Raw genomic sequence first — 23,257 nt, 5'->3', positions numbered from 1 at the left:
CAGGTTTCTATTTAAGAAGTATAATTTCCAAGAATTAACAAATTATTATTTTTGTCTTCTCAAAATTTTTCTGTGCTTTGCTTCTCATAAAACATAGGAACTTTTTCTTGCTGGATGGTTTTCTGGAGTGTTTAGTGTAAGACACAAACAACTAAAGCAAAAGAGGTTCTAGCAGATTCTAGCAGCAAATGCTGTTTGAACACAGGCCTCCTTTTATCTGAGGAGGCCTGGTTATCAATAATAAAATAGGTAATTATTTCTGCAAAACGAATCGCCCATTATTTCAGATGATTAAGTGTTGACCAAAATAAACTAAATACACACGTGTCTCGGCATGCATGTTCAGCTTAAGTGAAGACCTACTCTTAGTGACTTCCTACCCAAAGACATACAGCAAACTTCTGATACCTCTGGTCCAATCATGTCCCCGTGAGCTTGGGTGGGGTCTACTGAATTGGAAAAAATCTGTGTAGTTAATGTTTTATATGAAGCCATATGTAGGTTTAAATACATGTTGCTCCTTAGGCTGAAGAGGAATTTTATAATGCCAAATTTGCCCTGGACAGGGATCCTAAAGGTCCCAGGACTCCCTTGTTCTGGGGGAAATACTGAAAGGAACAGGTTGGAACCACTCAGAGATTACACAGTATTTCACTGTTACTTAGCTGAGTCAGCTTAACTGGGCCTGTCTTTTCACTTCAAATCCTATGAATCCTTATGCAGAAAACACACAACTCAGGTGTATTTTGTACCATTAATATAATTTACTAATTACAAACCTGAATGCAGTACATAATTGTGCTGTGTACGTTTTCTTGGCAGAATATTTGTCATTCTTTGGGGAAAAAAAGCATGTAATAAAATACTTTATGTATACAGAAAATATTTTAAAAAGTAAAATTCACTTCTTGGTCCTTATAATTGTAAAATACTTTGTTCACATATCACAAGTTGAGTCTATTACAAAAACTGTTTTGTAAATTACAGTACACTCACAAGTCACTTTTGTGGCAAGTCTGGAATATTAAAAAAAAAACCACCAAACCAAAACCCATGGGATCTTCTCTTCATGCCAGTCCAGCATCTTTGGCCATACTGTAGAAAATACCCTTTGCTGCTATAAGGTTTGCAGGTTTGTCAAATTCAGCTATGGTCCCGTTGTCTAGAACAAGAACCCTGTACAAAACAAAAGATGGTGTGGGGGGAAAGATGTGTCAGAAAATTCCTCACAAGGAATGTGGTACCTGTTTGTGTCACAAAGCAAACTTCTCTAATCTTTGCCTTGCTTTTGTTTTCCTCAATTATTTTCACATGTTAAAACACAACAGATGATAAACATTCTCTCTGAGCTGCTGATTGACTAAAAAAGTTAAAGGACAGTCACTGTCTCCCAGGGGGCAAGAAGAGGGGAAAAAAGCATCTGGAACTGAAACTATAGTTCCAGAAAGCCAAGGAGATAAAAGCTCATGAAGAATACAAATATATTTTCAAGTAATTAAAATACTGTTAGTGAAGAAGTTACAGCAGCTGCTGGTTTAACAAGGCTCCATAAGCTTCCAGACAGTGCCAAGAGTGTCCCTGGCCAGTGTCCTCTGCACAGATCTGGTTTTTGAATATAGAACCTGTTTCCTATGCTAACAGAGATGAAGCCAGGGCTGGAAATACTAGGATAATATAGTGCATCATTGCCTACACACTGCCTGACAAGAGAACCAGTGTTCATGTCTAGAGAAAAACCAGACCCTCCAAGTACTGCTTCACATCCCCAGCAAATCCATGAGCCCTCCACACACTACTGAGAGATTTTACCTGGTGTAATCCATGATTGTGTTCAGCCTGTGTGCAATGGTCAGCACCGTGCAGTCCACAAACTGTGTCCGAATGGTCATCTGGATGAGGTCGTCTGTCTCCAGGTCGATGGCGGCTGTGGCTTCATCCAGGATCAGGATCCTGGTTTTGCGCAGGAGAGCTCTGGCCAGGCACACGAGCTGCCTCTGGCCAACACTGCAAGCACAGACAGCCTTTCACTGTCCCCAGCTCCCCCACTGCTCACAGGCACTTGTGCTCAGCAGGTCGCTCATCGTGTTACCCAAAAACCCCTGAAATATTTTGCAAGCTGTCTGTTCTGTCAGCCCCATAGCTCACCCATGCAGGCTGCAGCTTGCCTACACTAACAATGATAGGATCACTTACTGCCTGGCCCTGTGCTGGCAGAGCCACCAAATGTGCCTTTTATCACAGTGACAAAAACCAGGGCAGCTAATGACAACATTTCTACCCAAGCTTTCAGAAACACTCACAGTTTTCATAACACTGAGCATACGCAAAAATAAAATAAAAAGGAAAAGAAAATGTTATGAGGCTGCAAGTCCTTTCTACCATAAAAAATAAAATATATACATATATCTGAGCAACCCAGACTTCCTCCTCTGCCACAAACATAGCCCAGACTCAGTCTCTGAGTATCTGCAGCATGAGGAAGGAGCTGAACATTCATCACAGGCAATCTGGTGACACCACAGCCTCAGAAGCTAAAGAAGCATATCAGAACATGGCATTTTATCATCCCCAGTCATGTCTTCATGGGCCTTTCAAATAGTAATGGAAAATAAACATTGCTAAAGTGTCAGGCAGAGAACTCTTTCTCAGCACAGCAGTAATGTTATCATGGCATTTCCCTTCCTACCAAAATGTGTTTAAGGGGCTGCCTGTCCCTAATATCCTGTCATCCTAAAACTTCTTTCTGACAAGATGGGATTTGGGTTTGGGAGAAGAATCAGATCATTAGTGGCAGAGGCAAAAGAGGAGGCAAATCTTTGAATATTGGTGGCTTTCTTGGAACAGAAACAGGTGGCTGAATCATTTCAGATATGACAGACCAGTGTCAGCCTGTGCTCAGGTGTCACCCACTATCACAGCTGAATGGCAGCTCAGTGTATGTTCTAGTCAAAGCATTCCTTACCTAAGATTCTCTCCACCCTCTGAGCACTCATAGTCCAGCATGGATGGCTGACTGCTGACGAACCTCTTCAAATGAGACAGTTCAAGTGCTTTCCATATTTCTTCATCTGAATACTTATTAAATGGATCCAGGTTCATCCTCAGTGTTCCAGAAAAGAGAACAGGATCCTGGATATAAAACCAATTTTCATTAGACAAGTGCTTTAGCTGTTTTAAGTACAGATACTATGGGCTGCTGCTTTGAGGTGTCCATTGCATTGCAGGTAGGCTACCTCCCAATCCCATCCTCTCTGAAAATACATTACATTATACAGTTCAAACTCAACTTTCAGCTCTAAAGATGGTTTATCCTAAATTCTTTTTTATCACTGAGTTTATAAGGTGGCAGGATGAGACCAGTTAAAGTATAAATAGTTTGTTTTTCTGAAACAATTTTCTGAGTGTAACAAAACATTTTCCTCTTTGGATAAACCATTATTTATGGTTTGTTAAACTGCTAGAAAACAGTCCTTCATTGTGACACACAGAAACAGTACCTGAGGAATAATTGTTAGCCTCGATCGAAGGTCATGGAGACCAATTTCTGAAATTTTCACGCCATCAATTTTAATTTCCCCTTTTACAGCTTCCAGGATCCTAAAGAGGCAGAGGGTCATGGAGGACTTCCCTGCGCCAGTTCTGCCAACAATTCCAATCTACAACAAATTGCAGGTTTAACAACAAAGCACATAGTTAAGAAGAAAACAACACCAAGCAAAAAAACTCCGAAACAACCCTCCAAGATTCTTCTAAGTGGTTTCACTGAAGATATGAATCTAAGAAAGAATGTCCCATCCTTCCCGACAAACCCTGGGTACACTGTAATGTACTTATTGCCATTCATGTAATTGGAATGATATTCCATATAAATATCATATGTCATGAATACAATGAATAACACAGGCCTAGAGCCATCCTACATAACTTTGGGTGATTTGGGACACCCATGGTAGGTCCAGTCAATCAAGGACAAGAAATAAAGGCTCTCGAAGGGCAATTCCTTCTTCATGGTAAGCACGTGTATTTCCATGCCAGAAGGATGCTGTCATCCTGTCTGCTTAGAATAAGGGCAATTCTACTTTTTAGCAATAGCCTGTTCAGGAAAGGACTTTCCCATGCTAATTATTCTGTCTTCATCAGGCAAACCTCAGAACTTTCATCAAAGCATGAAGAAATGAATCTCCCAGAATAAAGACAATTTCCTGATTAAGGAAGCAAAGAATGTCATTTGCTTCCATGCCAAAAATTTCACAGGGGAAGTCAAAGAGCAGAAAAAACTGGAATTCCTTCTCCCATCTGCACTGCTTCAGAAAAGCATTCTTGTCACTGAGTTTTTGTCACTTGCGTTGGTGCCGCCTACGTGGTGTATGGGAGCCTGTTGCCAAACAAACTGGAAAGTCCAGAAAGTCCCATGCAATTCACTCTACTGCTTTCCAGCCAGGAGGATGCTGGCACATGGACAGCACAGGTGTCACTGCTGGCTCCTGCACTGGCATCAGTGTTCCTCTAGACCCTCTCCTCTACTCCACAGTTGTCATTGGAGACCCAGAGCAAAGATCTAGCAGACATTCAGCTGGTAACTCACCTTTTCCCCACCGTGCACTTGGAGGTTTAGATCCTTCAGCACCAGATCTAGGCCCTTCCTGTACCTCACGGAATAATTAACAAACTCCAGGTCTCCCTTGGATGGCCAGTTTTCTGGGGGACTCTTGCCCTCAATGATCCAGGGCGCCTGAGAAAAAGAGAAGTCAGAAATGCCTCACATAGGTTTGAGAAAAAAAATAATTCAAGCTCAGATAAAAGCATTTTATCTGATAATGAAATCTCCATGATCAAATAAATTTATAATAATGGGGGAAAAACATTGGGTCCTAAGTATCCACCCATTTATCTTTGTTGTAAAGTTAACAGGAAAAAACTCTGAGCACAGAGGGATGAATCCTCAATGGATATGAATATTTTCCCATCAACTTTAACAGAACACTGCCAGTTTTTTGCCAGCTCAAGCTCTGGTTTATAACACATATCACACATCTTGTCTAGCTACCTTTTTTGCTCCAGATTAAATATTTGATCTCCAGAACTGTTTACTGCAGCTCTCCTCCATTTCTTAATTCTTAGTATGCACATAGGACTAACAAACCAGTGTGTCCAGAGAGGAGCTTTCCTGGCACAGCTCCACCTGCCAGCTTCAGAAGTCTTTGGCAACAAAGGTAGGTGATTGGATGATTTCCTGGATAAGCAGTACAGTGTTCCTAAAGATGTTTTCTCATGGGAGGTGAGGACTGATTAAGTTGATTAAACAGAAGTACTATTGAAAACATGTGTAAGACCTGATGATTGTACTGCAGCTCTGCTCATGAGCAAGACCATGGCACCAGCTGCACAGGTGAGACTGTGCATCAAACACTTCAAACACAAAGGGACCAATATTCTGATGTGAAACTCATCTCCTGTGCTATAGCCACTCACAGCAGCAGAAAATGAGATGTTAAGCACAGGCTGCATGACAGCAATAGTAATTTGGAGCTGTGATAGAAAAAAATTACAGTTCAGAGCATGACATTGTTCAGGTTAAATGATAACTCTCAGAGCAGGAACCATCTCTCAAGAGCCTCAAGAAAGAACATGTAAATGTGTGCATTAAAATTTTCATCTTGCTGCTGAGCATGCTGGACTCATGGTAGCTGACCTCTGTTTCAGTTTCTGAATACTCTTTTATTCTTTCCACAGCCACAATATTGGTTTCAAGTTCAGAAGTCATTCGGACCATCCAATTCAGAGACAAGGTCACCTTGGGGAAGACAAGGAACAAAATATTACCCACAGAGGATCAATACATACAATAAAAAAACACACAACACAAACAGGACAAAATAAAAATTCTAAATAAATAACCCCCCCACACACAAAACCAAAACAAACCCCCCTCAAAACAAACAAAAACTCAGCATGAACAAAACACTAAAACCCCTCCAAAAAAAGCCACAGAAAAAGCTAACCCCAAAAACCTCCAACATCAGCAGACACTGCTATTAAGACATGGATTCACATTAATGCTACAAATGAGATAATTACATTTGCATTAACGTTAATACAGTTACTGGGACAAGAACTATAGAGATTATCAAGTGCTCTCATGAATAAGATTATGATGATGCTTCTTGCTGATTTAACACTTGGTCCTCTCAAAAAAAGTTGGAAGGAAGTCATTCTCCAAATCATGTGTTTCACTGGAAAACTGCTAACAGCAACTTTGCACACTCAGGGTATCTAAAATGCTTCTGGCAAGACTGAGGCCATTAAATCTGCTACATTCTCCACAGCCTGGGTCACTACAGTTTGCCTTGTCTAATTATAAATCCTACTGATCTGCCTGTAATTACCTGGACACACCAATGTGCTGCACAGCAGGATTGATGTACAATACATTAAGCCACACTGCTCAAATGGTCCGTTCTTGATGTTCTGGCACTTCCTGGGTCTCCCATGTGCCACCCCTGAGGGTACTGAGGTGCAGCACAGCCTTGATGCTCCCAAAGTGCCCTGAGACCCTCCTTCGTGTGAACTTGCTGGTGATTTCAGCACCCAGTGTGAATTTCTGTTTTCCAAACATCCCACTACTCATTTTAATTATTTCCTTATTAACTCCAGCTTTAGCAAGCACTTAGATTATTGCTAATATATCCACATCATCTACAAAAATGTAAACCCCTCCAATAAAGCTGTAACATGTACCTGTAATGCGTAGGACACTGACAGTCCCACCAGGCCAGCATTCAGGCTGTTCCTACCAATCACAGCAAAAAGGGCAGCAAAGAGGACAATGCAGTTCCCCACAAACTCAACTCGGATGCCCAGCCACCTGGGAAGAATGCAGGGGTAAGCAGTGTAGGAAAAGGTTGCCTGGGACCAATTTTGCAAACAGGGTTATCTAAGTGGAAACAAGAAATTATGTTTTACCTGTTTGACACTATGCCAGGATAATAACTCTTCTGATTTTCATCTACCTTTGAATCACTGATGTCCACAAAGGCCTTCACTCTCCTGTAGGCTCTGATGACACTGGCCCCTGACACAGTCTCTGAGAAGTGGGAGTAGATAGGGGATCTGCTCACAGACTCCAGGCGCTTCAGCTGGCGGGAGGTTGCAACATAGAATCGCTGCCATTTTTCACAGGAAATTGAAAGGTTCATGAAATACTTTCACTTTTTAAATTAACAGTGAAGAATTTCTTAGGTATAGGATTTAAAGGAGATTGCTACTAATGCACTTCAACCCCCCTAAAATATTGTCTAAAATTAAGAAGAATATCAAGAAAGTTACCTTTATATCATTCCACAAAAGAGTATTGGGTAATTGCAATTTCTGTAGACTGAAAGTTGAATTTATTTATGTCCCTTTAAATTTAGTTAATATAATCTAGCAGAATGAATCCACTTGTAGGAGCCTCATTTTCCAAGAAAACAAATTGTGCATTTGCACCTCCATTATCGGGTCTCTATTTACAGTCTGTAAAATAAGCTTGATTATTCCTCAGAAATCAATAAAATTGATGCTTTCTATTTTCAAGATTTTAATTCCTCACTACCTTGGAAACTTATCAGTATGTCAAATATATCCACACTTTAACATATTGACATGCATTGCAATGCTGGCTCTAGCAGTAAGCTTACTTTTTACTACTTAAAAGTTAAAAAAGTTTATGTCTATCTATTTCACGGCCACATCTTGGAGGACATTTCTTTTTCTGAGAAAAATAAATAATGTTTTGTTTATATAAACACATAGCTATTTCAAGTATTTCCATTTTCCCCCCAAATCAATGTTTCCCTAAAAAAAAAAAAAAAAAAAAAAAAAACAAAAGGAATGGAACAATTGCAATAGTTGTTACACATTTTTCCAGTTACCTGAACAAAGAAATAGAGAATTGCCAGTGGGACTATAACCACGGCGAAGAGCGGAGTGCTTGCTATGATAACGATCATGGTGGACAAGGAGGTAAAGAATGTCCCCAGGAACATGAGGATGGTGGGCGGGATGACTTCATCGATGACATAGATGTCCTTAGAGAAACGGTTGATGATGCGCCCAGTTGGGGTGGTGTCATAGAAGGACTGTGGGGTGTGGAATTTGTTCTCCAGCAGTGCAGCATGGAGGGTCCGGGCAGCATTGATGCCCCCCATGGCCAGGGTGAAGGAGCAGATCAGCACTATGAGCCCTGGCAGGTGAGGAGCAGATGTGTTATCCCCATGATGTCCACGATTCACAGCTCCCTGACCCTTGGCAGTTCCTGTTGTGCTCCAAGCTTGTTCTGCTTCACTTTATTCCCTGCCCACCCTTTCTTCCTGTGCACATCAGCACTGCATCCACTGCTGCCTAAGGCATAGGAACATCCACAGGATTCACCATCCTCTCTATGGAAAACAGACACACAACCATCTTCCTGCTGTTTTCCACAATCCTCCATGATGTCCTAATGCTACAACTTCATTCCAACCCTTCATCCCCTTCTGCACTGAACTTTTCATGTTTTCTTTCCAACTTGCCTCTAAAGCTTCCACATCACCTGTTCAACCCCCTCCCCCCTCCAAGGGCTTCACAACAAAACTGAAAGTGTTGAGCTGAGCTCAGACTGTGTAGCTCCAGGTTACATGAGTTCCCTTGCTTAGCATAGGAGCTGGGGGGCAATTTTCATAGAATCATAGAACCACAGAATGGTTTGGGTTGGAAGGGGCCTTTAAGATCACCCAGTTCCAACCCTACCACCACTATCCCAGGCTGCTCAGAGCTCCATCCTACCTGGTCTTGGATACTTTGATACTTCCAGGATGGGGCAGCCACAGCTTCTCCAGGCACTCTGTGCCAGGGCCTCACCTCCAGTGCAGTAAATATTTTCTTCCTAATATATGATCTAAAGCTACCATCCTTTTGGACCACTAGCAACTGGTGCCATGGCTTTCTGACCTAATACCTCATTCCAAAACATTGGGGCATGATGCTTTTACCTGCTCTCACCTTGCAAGAAGCCCAGGGCAGCATAGACCCCAATTCTCATGGCTGTGTTGTGCTGAGTCCCATTTACTACTGGCTCGTTGGTCCAGTCACTGAGCCACACGTTGGCCCCGATGGCAGCAGCATTTTGACAGCAATACAGGAAACAGATCACCAAAGAAATGACAGGGCTGACAGCCTTCATGTACTGCCAGAACACTGTTAGCTTTACCTGCAAAATCACACACTAAAGCTGGTTTGCACAACCCACAAAAGAAGGAGTTTAGAGAGAATTATGAGATAGAAAAATTCTTTGTGAGAGGAACTGCTGACAAAACTTTAACACACTCTGACACCAGCCTAACTCAAAACTGCCTGAACTCCTAAACACCACAGAGAAAGGTTCATCTGCCTGAGCTCCCTGTCAGGATGATGGCTTTCAAAAAAAGTCAGAAATATCTCTGAAATATTCTTCTCGTCCATGCTGAGGATCGCTATTTCATTACTTTTGTGGGGTTTTAGTTTTTAAGACTATGCTAGAGGGCAGAGAAAAAAAAAGGAAAGAAAGAAAGAAGCCAGATCAAATAGCAGCAAAAGATGGGAATAGGAGCCAAGACTTTCAGGAAGTAGAAGCAACTTGGCAGGAGTATTGTACTCAAGACAACTTTAAATAGCCTATTTAAGGAAAAATGTTGAACATACCTCCACTCTGTGTCTTCACAACAACTTAAATGAGGTACCAAATGCTAATGCACTCCAACAAGAACATAAACAGATAATGTTTATGGCAGTAAGTAAAGATGCTGTCTCTAAGGTAGTGCAAAAAGGCAGAGAAGCAAAAAGAGACAGGGACTCAGGACGAAACTCAGTCCTTACAAATAAGTGTAAGGAGGAATAATTAAAAGAACAAGTGTTGTTGATTAGTGACTTTGAAGGCTAAAATAACCCACAGAAAAAGCAGGTCTGTGCCATGGACCATGTACATCAGACTAAACAGGACACACTGAGCCTTCTGAAGTGGAGGGAAGGGGCTTTTTTTTTAATCAAACCTCCCTGCTCCTCTTCCATCTGCTGCTCCTTTCTGTTCCTTTCTTTTACCTTTGTGTTCCCATCTTCTCTTTTTTCCTGTTCCCATTTCTCTCCCTGGCCCTACTCAGGAGGAATACAACTCCTTTGTACGTACAAGCACAAAGTTCTCTGTACTTGGGTTGGCAGGTATTTAGGCAGAACAGCCTCACTGCCACCCAGAGGCAGCTGGGTGTAACAGGTTCGTATAACCTAGAGCTGCAGCTGGACTCAGCAGCAACCAAACAGTTTAAAAACCAACAGTGCTGAAAGTTCTGCGAGGCAAAGGCAGGGCTGATGGAACGCAGGGCTCTGCAGTATTGGGTGACTATGGAGGGAACTGGAAGAGTTTTTTTTTTTTTTCCCCTTTTTTTTTTTTGTTCTCCTAAGTATATAGGACTAGCTAGGTGCCAAAATCTCTGCCAAAATCCGTAATCTGAATGATCACTGGCCATCAGATTAATGCCTAAGGCCTGCAGTTGTGATTTATACACATATTTAACAGAACTGGATCTAATGTTAAAATAAAGGGGATTTTTTTTTTTTCAAACAGAAAAAAAAAAGGTAGAAAGGGGGAGGGGGGAATCAAAACATACCGTGCCTGTTTCAGTGGTTTCAGCCTGAATAAGTTTCTCATTAGCACTTTTTATTGGAAGAGGAGGCTCTGCTGGCTTCTTCTCACAGACTCTTCGTTTTGTTGACATTTTGTTGGGACAGTCTCCTCCCTCAGAAGACACTACACTAAGTTGCCTAGTTAAAACAAAAGAGTCATTAGGAGAAGAAGGGCATATTGTGGCAGTGCTAAGGCAAGGTTGGGATGTAGTGAATTTGATTTATTCCCAGCTCTTCCACTAAGTTCCCATGCCAGCCTCACTCACAGCTGTGGGTGCTTCTACCACCTCTCTGCATGTTCAGGGATGCCAGAAACACAGGATCTAAGAAAGGCTGTGGCAGAATCTGAGCTCTTTAGGAAAGGCCTTTAGAGGCTTCATAGCAAGGCAGACATTTCAAACTAAACCCTGAGCTTCTCTGTTTTCATATCAGCAGTAGCTGGACAGCACCTATGGGTATGATTATAGAAACCTTCAAAGATTTCCAAGGCTCCCAATTAAAAGGTGCAATGCAAGGAATTTATTTTTCACACATCTGGCAGCAGTTCACCATTGTGTGGGTAATACACACGGTGTCACCTGAGAACCAGAGAGCTGCTTTTAGAAATTAGTTCAGTCCAGACTGAAGAAATAGACGTTTGATCTTGTGTGTTCACATTTCTTTTTAGAAGGATACTAAATCAATTTATTTATGAGAGGAAATTGAGGAAACTGAAGCCCAGATGAAGAAGCAGAATGTGATTGACATCTGGAAAGATGTTTTTTACCCCAGACACAGACTAGAAAAGCAAGGACCTCGTGTTTACCTAAGAAACTGTTTGCGGACCTCGTTTGTCACGGGCTCGTTATCGGCCAGGTCTGTGTGGATGCTCAGGGTGTCCTCAGCCAGCAGCACTTCTTCCTCCTCCAGCACTGCAAGACAAGATCACACCTCAATTTTCTGCCACAGGAAAGCACGGAGAAAGGTGGCTATACAAAATAAGAGCCATGAAAAGAAAACCCCTGCAGGAAAATCATAGTGCATAAGCTCCCCCCTAGCTTTGTGTATATCCCTTCCGTGAATCACTTCTAACGAAATTGCAAAGATTCTGTGAGGCAGGTTGGCTGCCAAATGCATTTGTATCACATCTCTTTAACCCATCAGAATGCCAGGCTATTGCCTGTGTTAAGAGTTGGTTCTAGCTAAATTCACTTATTGGGCACATTCTAGGCATAATCCTGGGCTGGGGGAGTCACTTCAGGAGTCCTGCAAGCCTCTGCTGTGGCTGGAAGGTGCCATGCATGCTCCTCTGCCAGGCTGGAGAGCAGCAGTGCTGTATTAACAGAGCGTGGGAACACTATCACAGGGGAAACATCCACATGAATGCTTTTATCTTGCATCATTTTGTCAGCATCAAACCAAGCTCAAAAGCAACCCAGGATTAAAATGTCATCTGGACTTTGCTATATGAAAAATACCCCACATATAAAGAGAAAACACACCAGACTCTGGGTAGCCCCTTTGATAGCAAGCCCAGTTTATTCTTGGCCATTGTGTCTTCTTGCTGAGCTTGACCTTTCTAATTCTAAAATAAAATCCCAAATTTAAAATTATTTCTAAGACAAGAATTGCTTTTTTCTAGGACAAACCACATGAAATTTTGAAAGAAATTTGTGAAAAGATTTCTCAGTAATACAGACCTGGCCACAGACAATACTTTTCATGGTAGTACAGAAAGGAAAATGCCATGAAGAACCAGAGGACAGTTTACAGAGAAAATATCTGTAATCTTGTTAACAGAAGAAGACATGTTTTAAGAAAAAATAATACTGTACTTGTTGGTTCATCCTCTTCAATGTCTTCATCCAGTGCATAATTCCGGAGGAATTCTGCAAAGGCCTTGTTTTGTTTCAGAAGCTCTTGGTAAGATCCCATTTCAGAGATTTTGCCATCTTCCAGGACAATTATATGGTCTACCTGAGGTAGGAAGCTAATGCCGTGGGTTACCAGGATTCGGGTCTGGATAGGGAAAAGGGAAAAAAACCACATATCCTTCATTTGCTGACTGACAGTACTCAGCAAGCCAAATACATTTTTGGGACAGGGAATGAATTATTGTGTCAAGGTGAAATGCCCAGTGAAATAACACTGTCCACATTAGGCAAATCAGCTTGACATGATGTACATAAACTCGCTTTGTTCCTACTGCTGACAAAAACAGAGAGGAAAGTAAACACACTGAATTATCATTCCCTCCCTCCCTTATGATGATTTTCTTTGCAGCCCTTCCCTTTTGAGCTTCAAGATGATCTGAGAAGATGGCAGCAGGAGTGGAAGGTGCAGCAAAGCCACTGCACTTTGGGTTGTTGTTGCCAAAGTCCTCTGTAACATCCGTATTTGGTGCAGCTTCCTGGCTGTGCTGCCTCCAAGAAACAACAATTAACACCACCAACCTGTGCATGTTCCAGCACATGCCTTGCTCTTTGCAGATCTCATAGAGGACAGATTTTAAAAGACAGGGCAGGTTTCTGCCTCTACACGTTCTGACCAGACCACAGCGTTCCTGGGCATGTGTGAGCAGTGTTTCACCACAGCCTGGGCTGTAAGGAAAGGTACCCACGTTGCCAGCTACACACAGAAATTCAGGAATGAGCTGTCACTCAGGTCTGGGTGGTGAAACAGCTTCTGCGTTCCTGAGTTTGTGTGCATTTTTAAGAGTATCTAAACCCCAGCTTACTTTTCCCTTCAGGACCCCATCTGGGCCAATGACTTTGTCGAAGATGTGCTTGGCTACATGTGAGTCCACGGCGGACAGGGGATCGTCCAGCAGGAAAATATCTGAGCTGCTGTACACAGCACGGGCCAGGCTCACACGCTGCCGCTGCCCCCCTGACAGGTTGATGCCCTGGAGGGAGACAGGAGAGAACAAAACATGTCACACAAAAGCTCTGCCTTCTCATGGTTCTCACCCAGCCCAGCACTTGGGTGCTAAATTGAAACATGAGACACTGAAGAGAATAACCCACACAGAGACAGGCACAGAATGCCTCTAGATCTGCCTGTTCACTGACAAATTTTCCACTCACCCAGCAAACTGGAGATGCAGTAAGTCTCTTTTTAATAAGCTCCTAAAGGGAGCTGTTAAACACAAAACTGTAAAAAAGTAAAACTGTCAACCAGGATGTAAAATGCAAATTTCAAAGCAGGGCTGTGGCACCTGGAACATCTTCCACATATTTCCTTTTACACACAAATCCCCATCTCCACACCATTTCATGAAATCTAGCTCAAACTTAGTGGCGTATGAAAAAAGAATATCTTTGTTGGTAAACACAGATGTAAATATTTCTCATCAAAATGTGTTAAGGGATGATAATTTTTTTTTTCCACTTGAAGCACAAACATGTGTTCCCTCCCTTTTTATCCCTACAGGAAAAGGAAGGCCTTCAGTGATTCCGGACAGATGCACCTTTACAATTCATGACAAATAGAGGGCACTCTGATCTTCCAGGGCTGGATGTGTAATTCTGCACCACAATACACACACAAGCCCAAAGTTAAGAAAATATTCAAATAAAGTGCTTTCTGGACAACTGCCCAGCATGTTTGTTGTTGATTGTAGCAGGGTGCCGTTGTGAAGATCAAATCAAATGAAGTGCTGACTTTACAGTATTCTCTCCTTAGCAAGAGCAGGAATCACCAGACAGGTCTGACTTGGAAAAAAAAAATCTACCTAAAAAACATTACCTTCTCTCCTATCTCAGTTTGATCTCCTCCTGGCAGCACTTCCAGATCAGTTTTTAAAGCACAGGACTCCAGGGCATCTTGGTATTTTTCCTCATTAGGAGCTTGGCCAAACAAAATGTTATCTTTCAGTGTGGCATTCTGGATCCAGGCTTGTTGAGGCACATAAGCAACAGAACCCTAGAGAAAGGAGAGAGAAAAACTCTGACTCATCACAAGCAGGAATTCATGGTCTGAGTAAGATCTTCAGTATGTATATAGCTCCTGGTTCCTATACATTCACATTATACGTATATGTGTGCTAACTGCTCATGTATTGTTGATCAAATCAGGAAAGTAACTTCATACAAAAGTGGGCAAAACTCAAACATGCAGACAAGCTGTCAGAGGAGCAACTAGAATTCCCTCTGGAGCCTGAGGTGCATTCTAAGCACGGGCAGGCATAAACAGCACATTTCCCTACCATCATTAAATGGTTTCATAAAAAAAACACCAACCTTCACAGCCACTTCTCCTTCCAGCTTTTCCATCTCACCCAGGAGAGCAGACACCAGAGAAGATTTCCCGCAGCCAACATGGCCAACAATGGCAACCAAAGAACCACTGGGGATCAACATATTTATACTGTGGAGGAAATAGGCTGGAAATTAATTGAACATTAGTTTACTAAGGACATCAGGGGTCTTTGAACCAGGGCTGAAATACCCAGACACAGCCTGACTGGATATAATAAGCAAAGCTTGGTCACTGGTTTTCTCCTCCCTTTCTTGCATACAATTAACTGTAACCAGAACTTGAGGAGCAAATGAAAACCCAGCATAATTTATCTTGCTCGTTGCTAAAGCAGTAGGATTGTTAACAAGCCTTCTAAGACTCTTTGCTGTGTTGTATCAGTCCATCAGCAAGTCAAATTGAGTTAATAAGCATTTTGAAAACAGACACTCTTCCAGAAGTATTTTGGGGTTTGATTTTAAAACCAAAAGCAAATGTATGAAAGTAGTGAGTGAATGCGTCCCATCTAAAAATGTTCAAACCACTTTAGAACTGTATTTCCTGTGCTGGTAAATAGGATTCACAATGACACATGAAAAACGGGACTTCCCCAATTAAAATCCTTTACTGTTTTCCTCACTGTGTTCTTAAAGTTACTCCTTTAGGCCCTGAAGGCGAATTGATACAAAAATGACTGATGGACACAGTCTCTTTGCTGTCAAAGTGCTTTTCACTAGTGAAATCAAGCCAAACTTCTATTTACATAGATCGTGATGCATAACAGAAGGTATATATGCTTCCAGGCAAATTTTGTTTCTGTTCATTCAAATAGGCAAATGCGTAAAACATTCACCCCTACAGTCTGAAGATGGCCGTTCCACTGCCACAGAGATGAATCTGCCACAAGCCTCTTCAAGGAACAGACCACTGCTGGCACACCTAGGTCCAAACACAGACATCTCAACTGTCCTCCGAATCCATCAGATCAATTTGATTTATACAATGCTTCAGTTAAAAAATGCCTATTTAAGGAATTTATGGAGCCTGTCTTTCAATATGTAACTATTTTATGCTGGTTGCTGGGGAATTAAAGCCTTACAGCCCTGTTCCATAAAGCTTAAGGCCATGAGGCACGAGCTCCATTTTTAAAGTTTTAAAGGCGGAAGAGATGCTGACATGTGATGCATGGTTTTTACCAGACAACTTTCCAACAGGCCTCCCAAGAGCCAGAGACCAGGTAGATATTGCATTGCAACTGCACAAAGAAATCTTACTCTTTCAGCGTTGGCTTCAGCTCCTTTCCCCAGCTGAACGTTGCATTTCTTACACTGATGGCATTGCCTGTGTAGCAAAAACACAACAACAGAGGGGCAGGAAATGTGTTACTCACAACAGTACAACTGAGAAAAGGCTGACAGAAGGATTTTTATTTATACACACTGCACTTGCCTTTTCTGCTGGCATGGGAAGCACAGGCTTATGCCTGTGGGTCACATGACAGGCTTTGTCACAGTGACAATAAATGACTGTCGCTTCAGCTATACACTGTGACTTGATAGATCTAGGGAACTGAAAAGATGCCCTGCTTCACCCTGCCCTGGTGGGGCTGCTCTCAACACGTGCTGTTCAGCATCACCACAACTTTACTTCAAAAACTCTTTTCATATCAGTAGGAGATCACTACATGCTGTTTACTTTGATTTATCAGATTAACTTTGACACTCTGCAGCTTTTTGCTTGCCACACCTGGCTTGCTCAACTGTTTGGGGCTACTTCTGTTTTGAACAGAAGTAATCAAAATTGTTCACAAAGTTCTTGAATATTTGTGCAGTGTGAAAGATTTGAACAAGTCTTGCTGTCCACAGTCAGCAGATGCACTCCATATTCAGTGCTGTTAGCATCCGGTACATTGCAGATGCAAACTCAGGCCCAACCAGCTCAGAAATATGGCCAGAAACTTTTCTGATTTCCACACAGCCTGAATACCAAACACTTTTCAGAGCAGCAGCTTCTTCCCTTTTTTTTCACCCAAGATTATCACTGTTATTTTCTTTTTGGCTTTTTTCATAGCTCAACCATTCCAAGAGATATGTCTGCTGCATTTGCATAGTTTAGAAAAATATCAACATCTTTACCTGGTGCAATCACTTTTGTTTCCACACAATTTGGATTAAGTTCATCATGACTCAGGAACTGTTGAATTCTCTTTAGGGAAACGCTTGTCTAAGAAAAGAATGTGACATTATTTCATCATTCTTTTAATGAGGACTTAACGCTCTTACTACTGAAAAAGAAAGTATGCACAATGCCTTGAGCTTTCCCCCATGGGCTTCCTGAACAGTGAGTCATTCTTCCCCTGCAATGAGTCTTATGCTGAGATTCAAGCTTTTTAACTGTGAAATTTATCACACCAAGCTGAGCTTATCTGAGCAAAGCAAAATTCACATAGGCTCATTCAGAAGATGACAGGCTTTCCAATGCAGGACATGATGAAAGAAAGGATATTAAAAGGAAAACCAGCTAACAGGCAGATGCAAGAGATCTCTGCACTCCAGAAATCAAGGATATGTTCTTTCAGTTCAAGTTTTTCAGAACAACCTGTGCTCCAGGCCCTCCTTACCTGTGCAATGTTGCTAATGACTTGTGGAAGCATATTGAGGGGAAACTTCAAGATATTGAACAAGGACAGGGAGACAAAAGCCTTTTCTGCATCCAGGATATTCTTCTCATCCACAGAGACATACACAGCAAATGTTGTCAGTGCTACCTGAAAGCCAGAAAGGGAGTTTACTGCAAGATGTCTGGTATATTCTGACATTTTAAAAGCACTCAGTCCTGATAGGCATCTTGGAAATAAAAGTACCAACCACAAAACAGGGAAAATTCCTTGGTTTTGACCTTTTCAACATGCTTTAAAAATGTCAAGTCCTATGGACAAGCAGGTACAGAAAAAGGGCACACAGAATAGAAGACCTGTCAGGTTTCTAGTGGCTACATTCAGTTGAACTAAGAGTTTCAAGAGGTGAACTACAGGACTTAGGTAAATAAAAAGGAAAAGCTGTTATCGGATTGTGATTTCTTCCAGCTCCACCCAAGCAAATTTCCCCATTGTAAACTGCAGGCTAAGCAAATGAGATTCACTAATCAATAGAGAAGGAAGTGAAATCCAAGTTATTTGCTGTATGACAGGGGCCATCCACCATGGAAGGATCATCCTGTGCAGCAAACTCAAAATGAGCAGGAACAGGAATGTGCACTGAAGGAAGTGCAATGACTTTAAGGAACTATGAAAGGAGCAGAACCTCCAGGCTGTTCAGATAATTCCTGCCGGGCTGGGTCTCAAATCTCCAGAAAAGTTGGCTGGGAATAGTTTTGATCACTGACTTATCTGAATGGTTTTATTCACCAAAACCGTTTCTGCAAAAGGGATCACAGTCCAGTGAAGTAGAAAATAGAGGAAAAGACAAAATTGAGGAAAATGCATTTCAGAGTTGGTAACATTATCATTTGGGCTTTAGTTTTCACATTAAATCAATCTCTTTTTTTGAGTTGTAGACTAATTTAACAACTCCCTTTCTCACTAAAACGAGCTGCAACATGAAGGTAGAAATGAGAGCTAAAGACAGACGTTGTCCTGACTGACTCAATTAAAGTTTCTTTTGTTATTTTGCTATTTACAGATCTCTAAGGTTTCAAATTCTAGTTTTAATTTGTTATGGAAAGTACTTTGAAGTGGTTGGAAATTCTCCTGTGACAGCTATTCCCAGCTTTCACTGGCAGGCTTTATCACAAAATACTTTAATACTGATTAACAAAAGGGCTCTTGAGAACAGGGAACTCTGTATCAAAGCATGTGAATAATTTCTTTAAAAACTTTACATTTTATTTCTATGTACATTAGCAAGCAGAAAGCCTCAGGCTTATCCTTCAAGGGTGCACTTGTACAGCTTAGAGAGCCATGCAAATTTAGTTTACCAGGAAGGGTGCGCTGATCCAGGCAAAGGTGGACAAAGAGTTGAGATAGGCAGAATTTTTCAAAACTCTCAGCTCATTCTTCCGGATCTCCAGGACCTTTTCTGAAAAGGATGGTTCCCAAGCATAGAGCTTCAGCACCTTGATGCCACCCAGGATCTCGTTCATTAATTTAATGCGGGAGTCTTTGTATCGCATTTGTTCCACCTGGGTTATTGGTAAACACAGGAGACAGAGTCACAGCCAGGACTACGGGAGAGTTTTCAACATATGTCTCGCAGCTGTGGTGGCCCTCAGGCTATTTCTGAAGAGGATGCAAAAGGTAATTACAGAAAACCAGACTGTTATCAGCTTATTGTGCAAGTTAAAGTCTATCTCCTAAGACAAGAGAAATCAAAGGAAATGCCTGGAAAGCAGAGTACAAAAGCTTTCCACTCATTTTAACTCTTAAGAGCTACATTTTTAACCCATCTTAAAGAAAGATTCAGCCACTTCACAGAAATACTACCCTATCATTTCCTTTGATTTCTTCAGATATTTTTCTTCCTTGTTTGCACATTTTATTTTTTATCCCTTGAAAATTGTGGCTACTTCTAGGGTTTTCTTTCCTATGTATTAAAATACAGTGTTTCATTCAGTTATTAAAATAAAAATATCCTTGCTCAAATTTATAGACAAAATTCACACACATATGTACAGCAAGTTATGCAGCTTGAAGCATCTCATAATGGGCAAGGGATAAAAGGAATGTTACTACTAACATGTCAGCATCCAATAGATTTAAAAAGCCTTCTCTTTGAGGCATATAATAATATCACACTGTTACTAAGGCTGTGCTTAAAAGTCCTAATTTATATCTAACTCTTACCTTTTTTTACACCAAGAGACTGGCTTTTCATTTATTTTTTAGTCTTCCAAACAGTCTGATAGGCTGCATAGCACAAGCCAATTATTAGATTTTTTTCTAGCACAAAGCCAGAGGGCAGTGTTATATTGGTATTTTTTTCATCTTTCCCTGACTAGAGAGAACTAAGACTACAAAGAAAGGAATAAGAGGATCAATTTCCCTTTAGATAATAAATGAAATATGGCCCAGCTAAGTGGCAGTGAACATCAACACTAGCTTTTAGCATAAAATTCAAACTGTCAGGTTTTAGCTGCCACCTCTGAAAACATTCATTGCAGCTTAAAGAACGGCATTTATTTGCCTTTCTCTAGATACTCCTAGAGGAAGACACCAGGTGAAGGGATATGGAGACAAAGAAACCTCTTGCTAGTCCCAAAAGCTGCTCGCTCCAGAGGTATGAAGAAGCCACTGGCACAATGACAGAAGGCTTTTTTTCCCTTAAATTCCATTCAATTCACTATGGAAAAAGTATCTAAGCTGATACAGTTATTAAATATATCAGTACATTCTTACTCATAAGAAAATTGTTGCAAATGGCATCTTATTAACAACCCCAGATGTCTTCATTTCTCATAGCACAGCTGCCAGTTCATGTAACATTACCTTCTCTGCTACTATCTTACCTGGAATGCTCTGGTTTTTATTGCTATTGCAGAGTTAAATGGGATAAGTAAGACCATCACAGCAACTCCAGCCAGCACAGAAGCCCCTAAAGTCTTGATTTAAAAAGAAAGAATAAGCTGTTGTACCCGAGTGTTCCCTACAGTCAGTATTAAAACAACAGTAAGTGACAGAAACAGAAATCAATGTTGACAAGTTGAACTTATCCCAGTGAAGTGTTGTGCTCCACAGAGCAACTGAGAAGAGGAAACAGAAAAACAGGACAGGAACCACTTTGAATTATAATGATGACAATGATAATAATGATAATAACTATTATTGTTGTTGTATTGGTGATAGGATTTTTTCTTTTGATTTTTCTCTCACCAAGGGAACTGTATTTAGGGAATTAACGCAGTACCCTCAGTGTAAGTACAAGTATACAAAACTGCTGGCTACCAGAGCTTAGCTTCCAGCAGAGCAGCAATTCAGAGCTGCTGCAATTTAATGGCTTTTGAGTCAAAATCAATATGGTTAAGTTGATGCTACTATTTTATGCAGTAAAAGTCATTAATTGCACAGAAACAAGTCTGAAAGCCAGTGCTCAAACTGAACCTGGAATAAACCTGAAACAATGTCACAAGGTAGCAAATGAAAAATTATGGTTATTCCAGTTGAGATTTATCTCCTATCGACTTGCACAAAACTTCTCTATGTAGCAGGATATAATCTTTACACATGACATTTCCTACATCCAGGTTTTTGTTTGGTTTGGTCTCTAAACCACTTCCCTCAAGCTCTCATTTGTATCAACTACTGGGAACAAGAGTCCAAGACTGAGCCTATCAAAGTGGAGTAAGGATAGCAGAAAGACAAAGGAAATGTTCTGTTTCAAATGCCCATCTGGCCTATCAGCTGAACAAAAAAATTAAGACACTATGTGAGGGTGTACAGCAGTAAAAGCTATTTTACTACAGAACAGAACACTTAAAGTTGGTAAAAAACGCAGTGAAGGGTCAAAGTGACCCAAAAAAAAAAAAAAAAAAAAAAAAAAAAAGGAAAAAGAAAAAGCCTGCACATCATTTAGATTCACATTGTGAATAAAATTGTGACAATGTCTGTACCTGCCAGAGGAAATACAAAGCTAGAAATATCTGGAGTGGTGCAGACCACAACATGTTCAGGAAAGTCATCAGGTCCATGAAACGCTGGGCATCCACTGACATCAGGTTGACAATTTCTCCAACAGTAGATGAGCGCTTTGCTGAGTTTGTGATCGCTAAGGACTGAAAAGGGAGAGAGCTTCAATGCCTTCACCATCTTGATACTCATGGAGAACAAATCCTCAATAATTAGCAAAATGACACTGTCCAAGAATGTCCTTCTCCAAAAAGAATAAAATACTTCACCTACATCCATTCCTGATCTCCAAGGAACAAGAGCTCATTAAATGGTTTTGCTTATGAGCATCTATAGCTCAAGCAGTGTGTAGCAATCTGAAGAAAACCTCGTTGGATTTGATCCACTCTTAGCATACACATGCTCTTCTCCTAGATCCCTCTTCCAAACCATGGAATGGTTTGGGTGGAAAGGGAATCTGAAGTTCCAACCCCTCTGCAATGGGCAGGGACAACTTCCACTATTCCAGGTGGCTCCAAGCCCCATCCAACCTGGCCTTAGACACTTCCAGGAATGGGGCAGCCATAGCTCCTCTGGGCTATAGCTGTCCTGTGCCAGGGCTTCCCCACCCTCATATGGAAGAATTTCTTCCTTACATCTAATCTAAGACTCTCCTCTTCCTGCATTTAAAGTGAACCAGTATTGGTATGTCTAGCAACCTACCAGAACACCCATATTACAGGTAATGCTCACTGGAAAATTCTGTAAAGTATGGAAGAGGCACTCCTAAAATTCACCAAACCTCCAATCTTTTATATTCCAGGAGGCTACTCCTCTCCAACATGCCTAACCTTCCCTAAATATGTGAGAACTGAGCACACTTGCCTGGCTGGTGTTCCAGCCCACAAAATGCTTCCAGCCTTACCTTTCGGTATATCACCCCAGTGATCCCAGTCCTTAGCCTCATCCCAGTAACAAAGCAGTACTGGAAGTGCTGGTGAAGGATGAGTGTTTGCAGCACAGCACAGATAAACATCAGAGCTGCAATCAAAAATCCCCACCAGGCTGGGGCATCTTTGTTCTTAATGAAGCCGATTAATACACTGTTTGTCAGCAGAGTAGGGAAGGAAAAGGAAAAAGAAACAAAAATTTAAAAACCATGCATCAAATTTAATGGGACATAACACAGCTTCTCCCAACTACAGCATCCTGCCACATCCTCTCCCTAACCACAAAAAGCAAACACCTCTCCAGGACATAGGCTGAGTTACGATTTCAGTTGAACAACATTGCAAAGATCCAACAGCAAAACCTGCAGCTTTGCCAGTGACAAAGTCCATTTGTAAATGAGCCTGAAAATGAAATATGAAGAGAAACTCTTGGTTTCCCCTGAGATTCAGGGTTTAAAGACACAGTGCATTGTCTGAGCTCTATTAGGCAGGCCCCCAGGGCAAGAGGTGAATGATAGGACAGAGTAAGGCACTGCAGCAGGGCAGGCAAAACCAGCTTCTTACCCAAATCCTCTTCAAGCAGCCTGAGTGCTTCTGCCTGGGGTGTTTTCCCACAAAAAAAAAAAAAGCTAAATTAAAAGACATCCTCCTGGATGGATGCATAAAGAGTCCTTCACTCCTACTTTTTTTTTGTTTGGTTGGTTGGTATTTTGTTTGTTTGTTTGTTTTTTGGGGTTTTTTATTTTGTTTTGTTTTTTTGTAAAATGGTACCATTAAGCTGGCTGTAGCATCTTTTATTGATAAGTCCTTTTTTACTCCTCCC

The 23,257-nt window shown here is 41.3% G+C and overlaps 1 protein-coding gene across 5 annotated transcripts in view; it reads right to left on the bottom strand.

Annotated features, from left to right (window-relative positions):
- Positions 1–742: 742 nt before the first annotated feature.
- The window catches only part of ABCC3 (ATP binding cassette subfamily C member 3), a 47,307-nt gene continuing 24,792 nt past the window's right edge, over positions 743–23,257 (bottom strand). For 2 of the 5 annotated variants that reach the window (XM_053960225.1, XM_053960226.1), the window contains 23 exons: positions 22,410–22,587; positions 21,490–21,651; positions 20,389–20,481; positions 18,862–19,065; positions 17,507–17,653; positions 17,022–17,109; positions 16,161–16,227; positions 14,892–15,018; positions 14,398–14,574; positions 13,388–13,555; positions 12,486–12,669; positions 11,477–11,582; positions 10,656–10,809; positions 9,019–9,226; positions 7,911–8,221; positions 6,964–7,163; positions 6,739–6,865; positions 5,693–5,794; positions 4,586–4,732; positions 3,498–3,656; positions 2,963–3,129; positions 1,810–2,004; positions 743–1,176 (listed from right to left, as the gene is read on the bottom strand). In XM_053960225.1, the coding sequence (XP_053816200.1) occupies positions 1,068–1,176; positions 1,810–2,004; positions 2,963–3,129; positions 3,498–3,656; positions 4,586–4,732; positions 5,693–5,794; positions 6,739–6,865; positions 6,964–7,163; positions 7,911–8,221; positions 9,019–9,226; positions 10,656–10,809; positions 11,477–11,582; positions 12,486–12,669; positions 13,388–13,555; positions 14,398–14,574; positions 14,892–15,018; positions 16,161–16,227; positions 17,022–17,109; positions 17,507–17,653; positions 18,862–19,065; positions 20,389–20,481; positions 21,490–21,651; positions 22,410–22,587 (3,580 nt within the window). In that variant the 3' untranslated portion in view covers positions 743–1,067. The other 3 variants (XR_008434176.1, XM_053960227.1, XM_053960228.1) reach the window with 3 other exon arrangements.

The sequence above is a fragment of the Vidua chalybeata genome, chromosome 19, assembly GCF_026979565.1.
Source record: "Vidua chalybeata isolate OUT-0048 chromosome 19, bVidCha1 merged haplotype, whole genome shotgun sequence".
In the NCBI taxonomy this organism is placed as follows: domain Eukaryota; kingdom Metazoa; phylum Chordata; class Aves; order Passeriformes; family Viduidae; genus Vidua; species Vidua chalybeata.
This window is presented reverse-complemented; position numbering and strand designations above follow the sequence as displayed.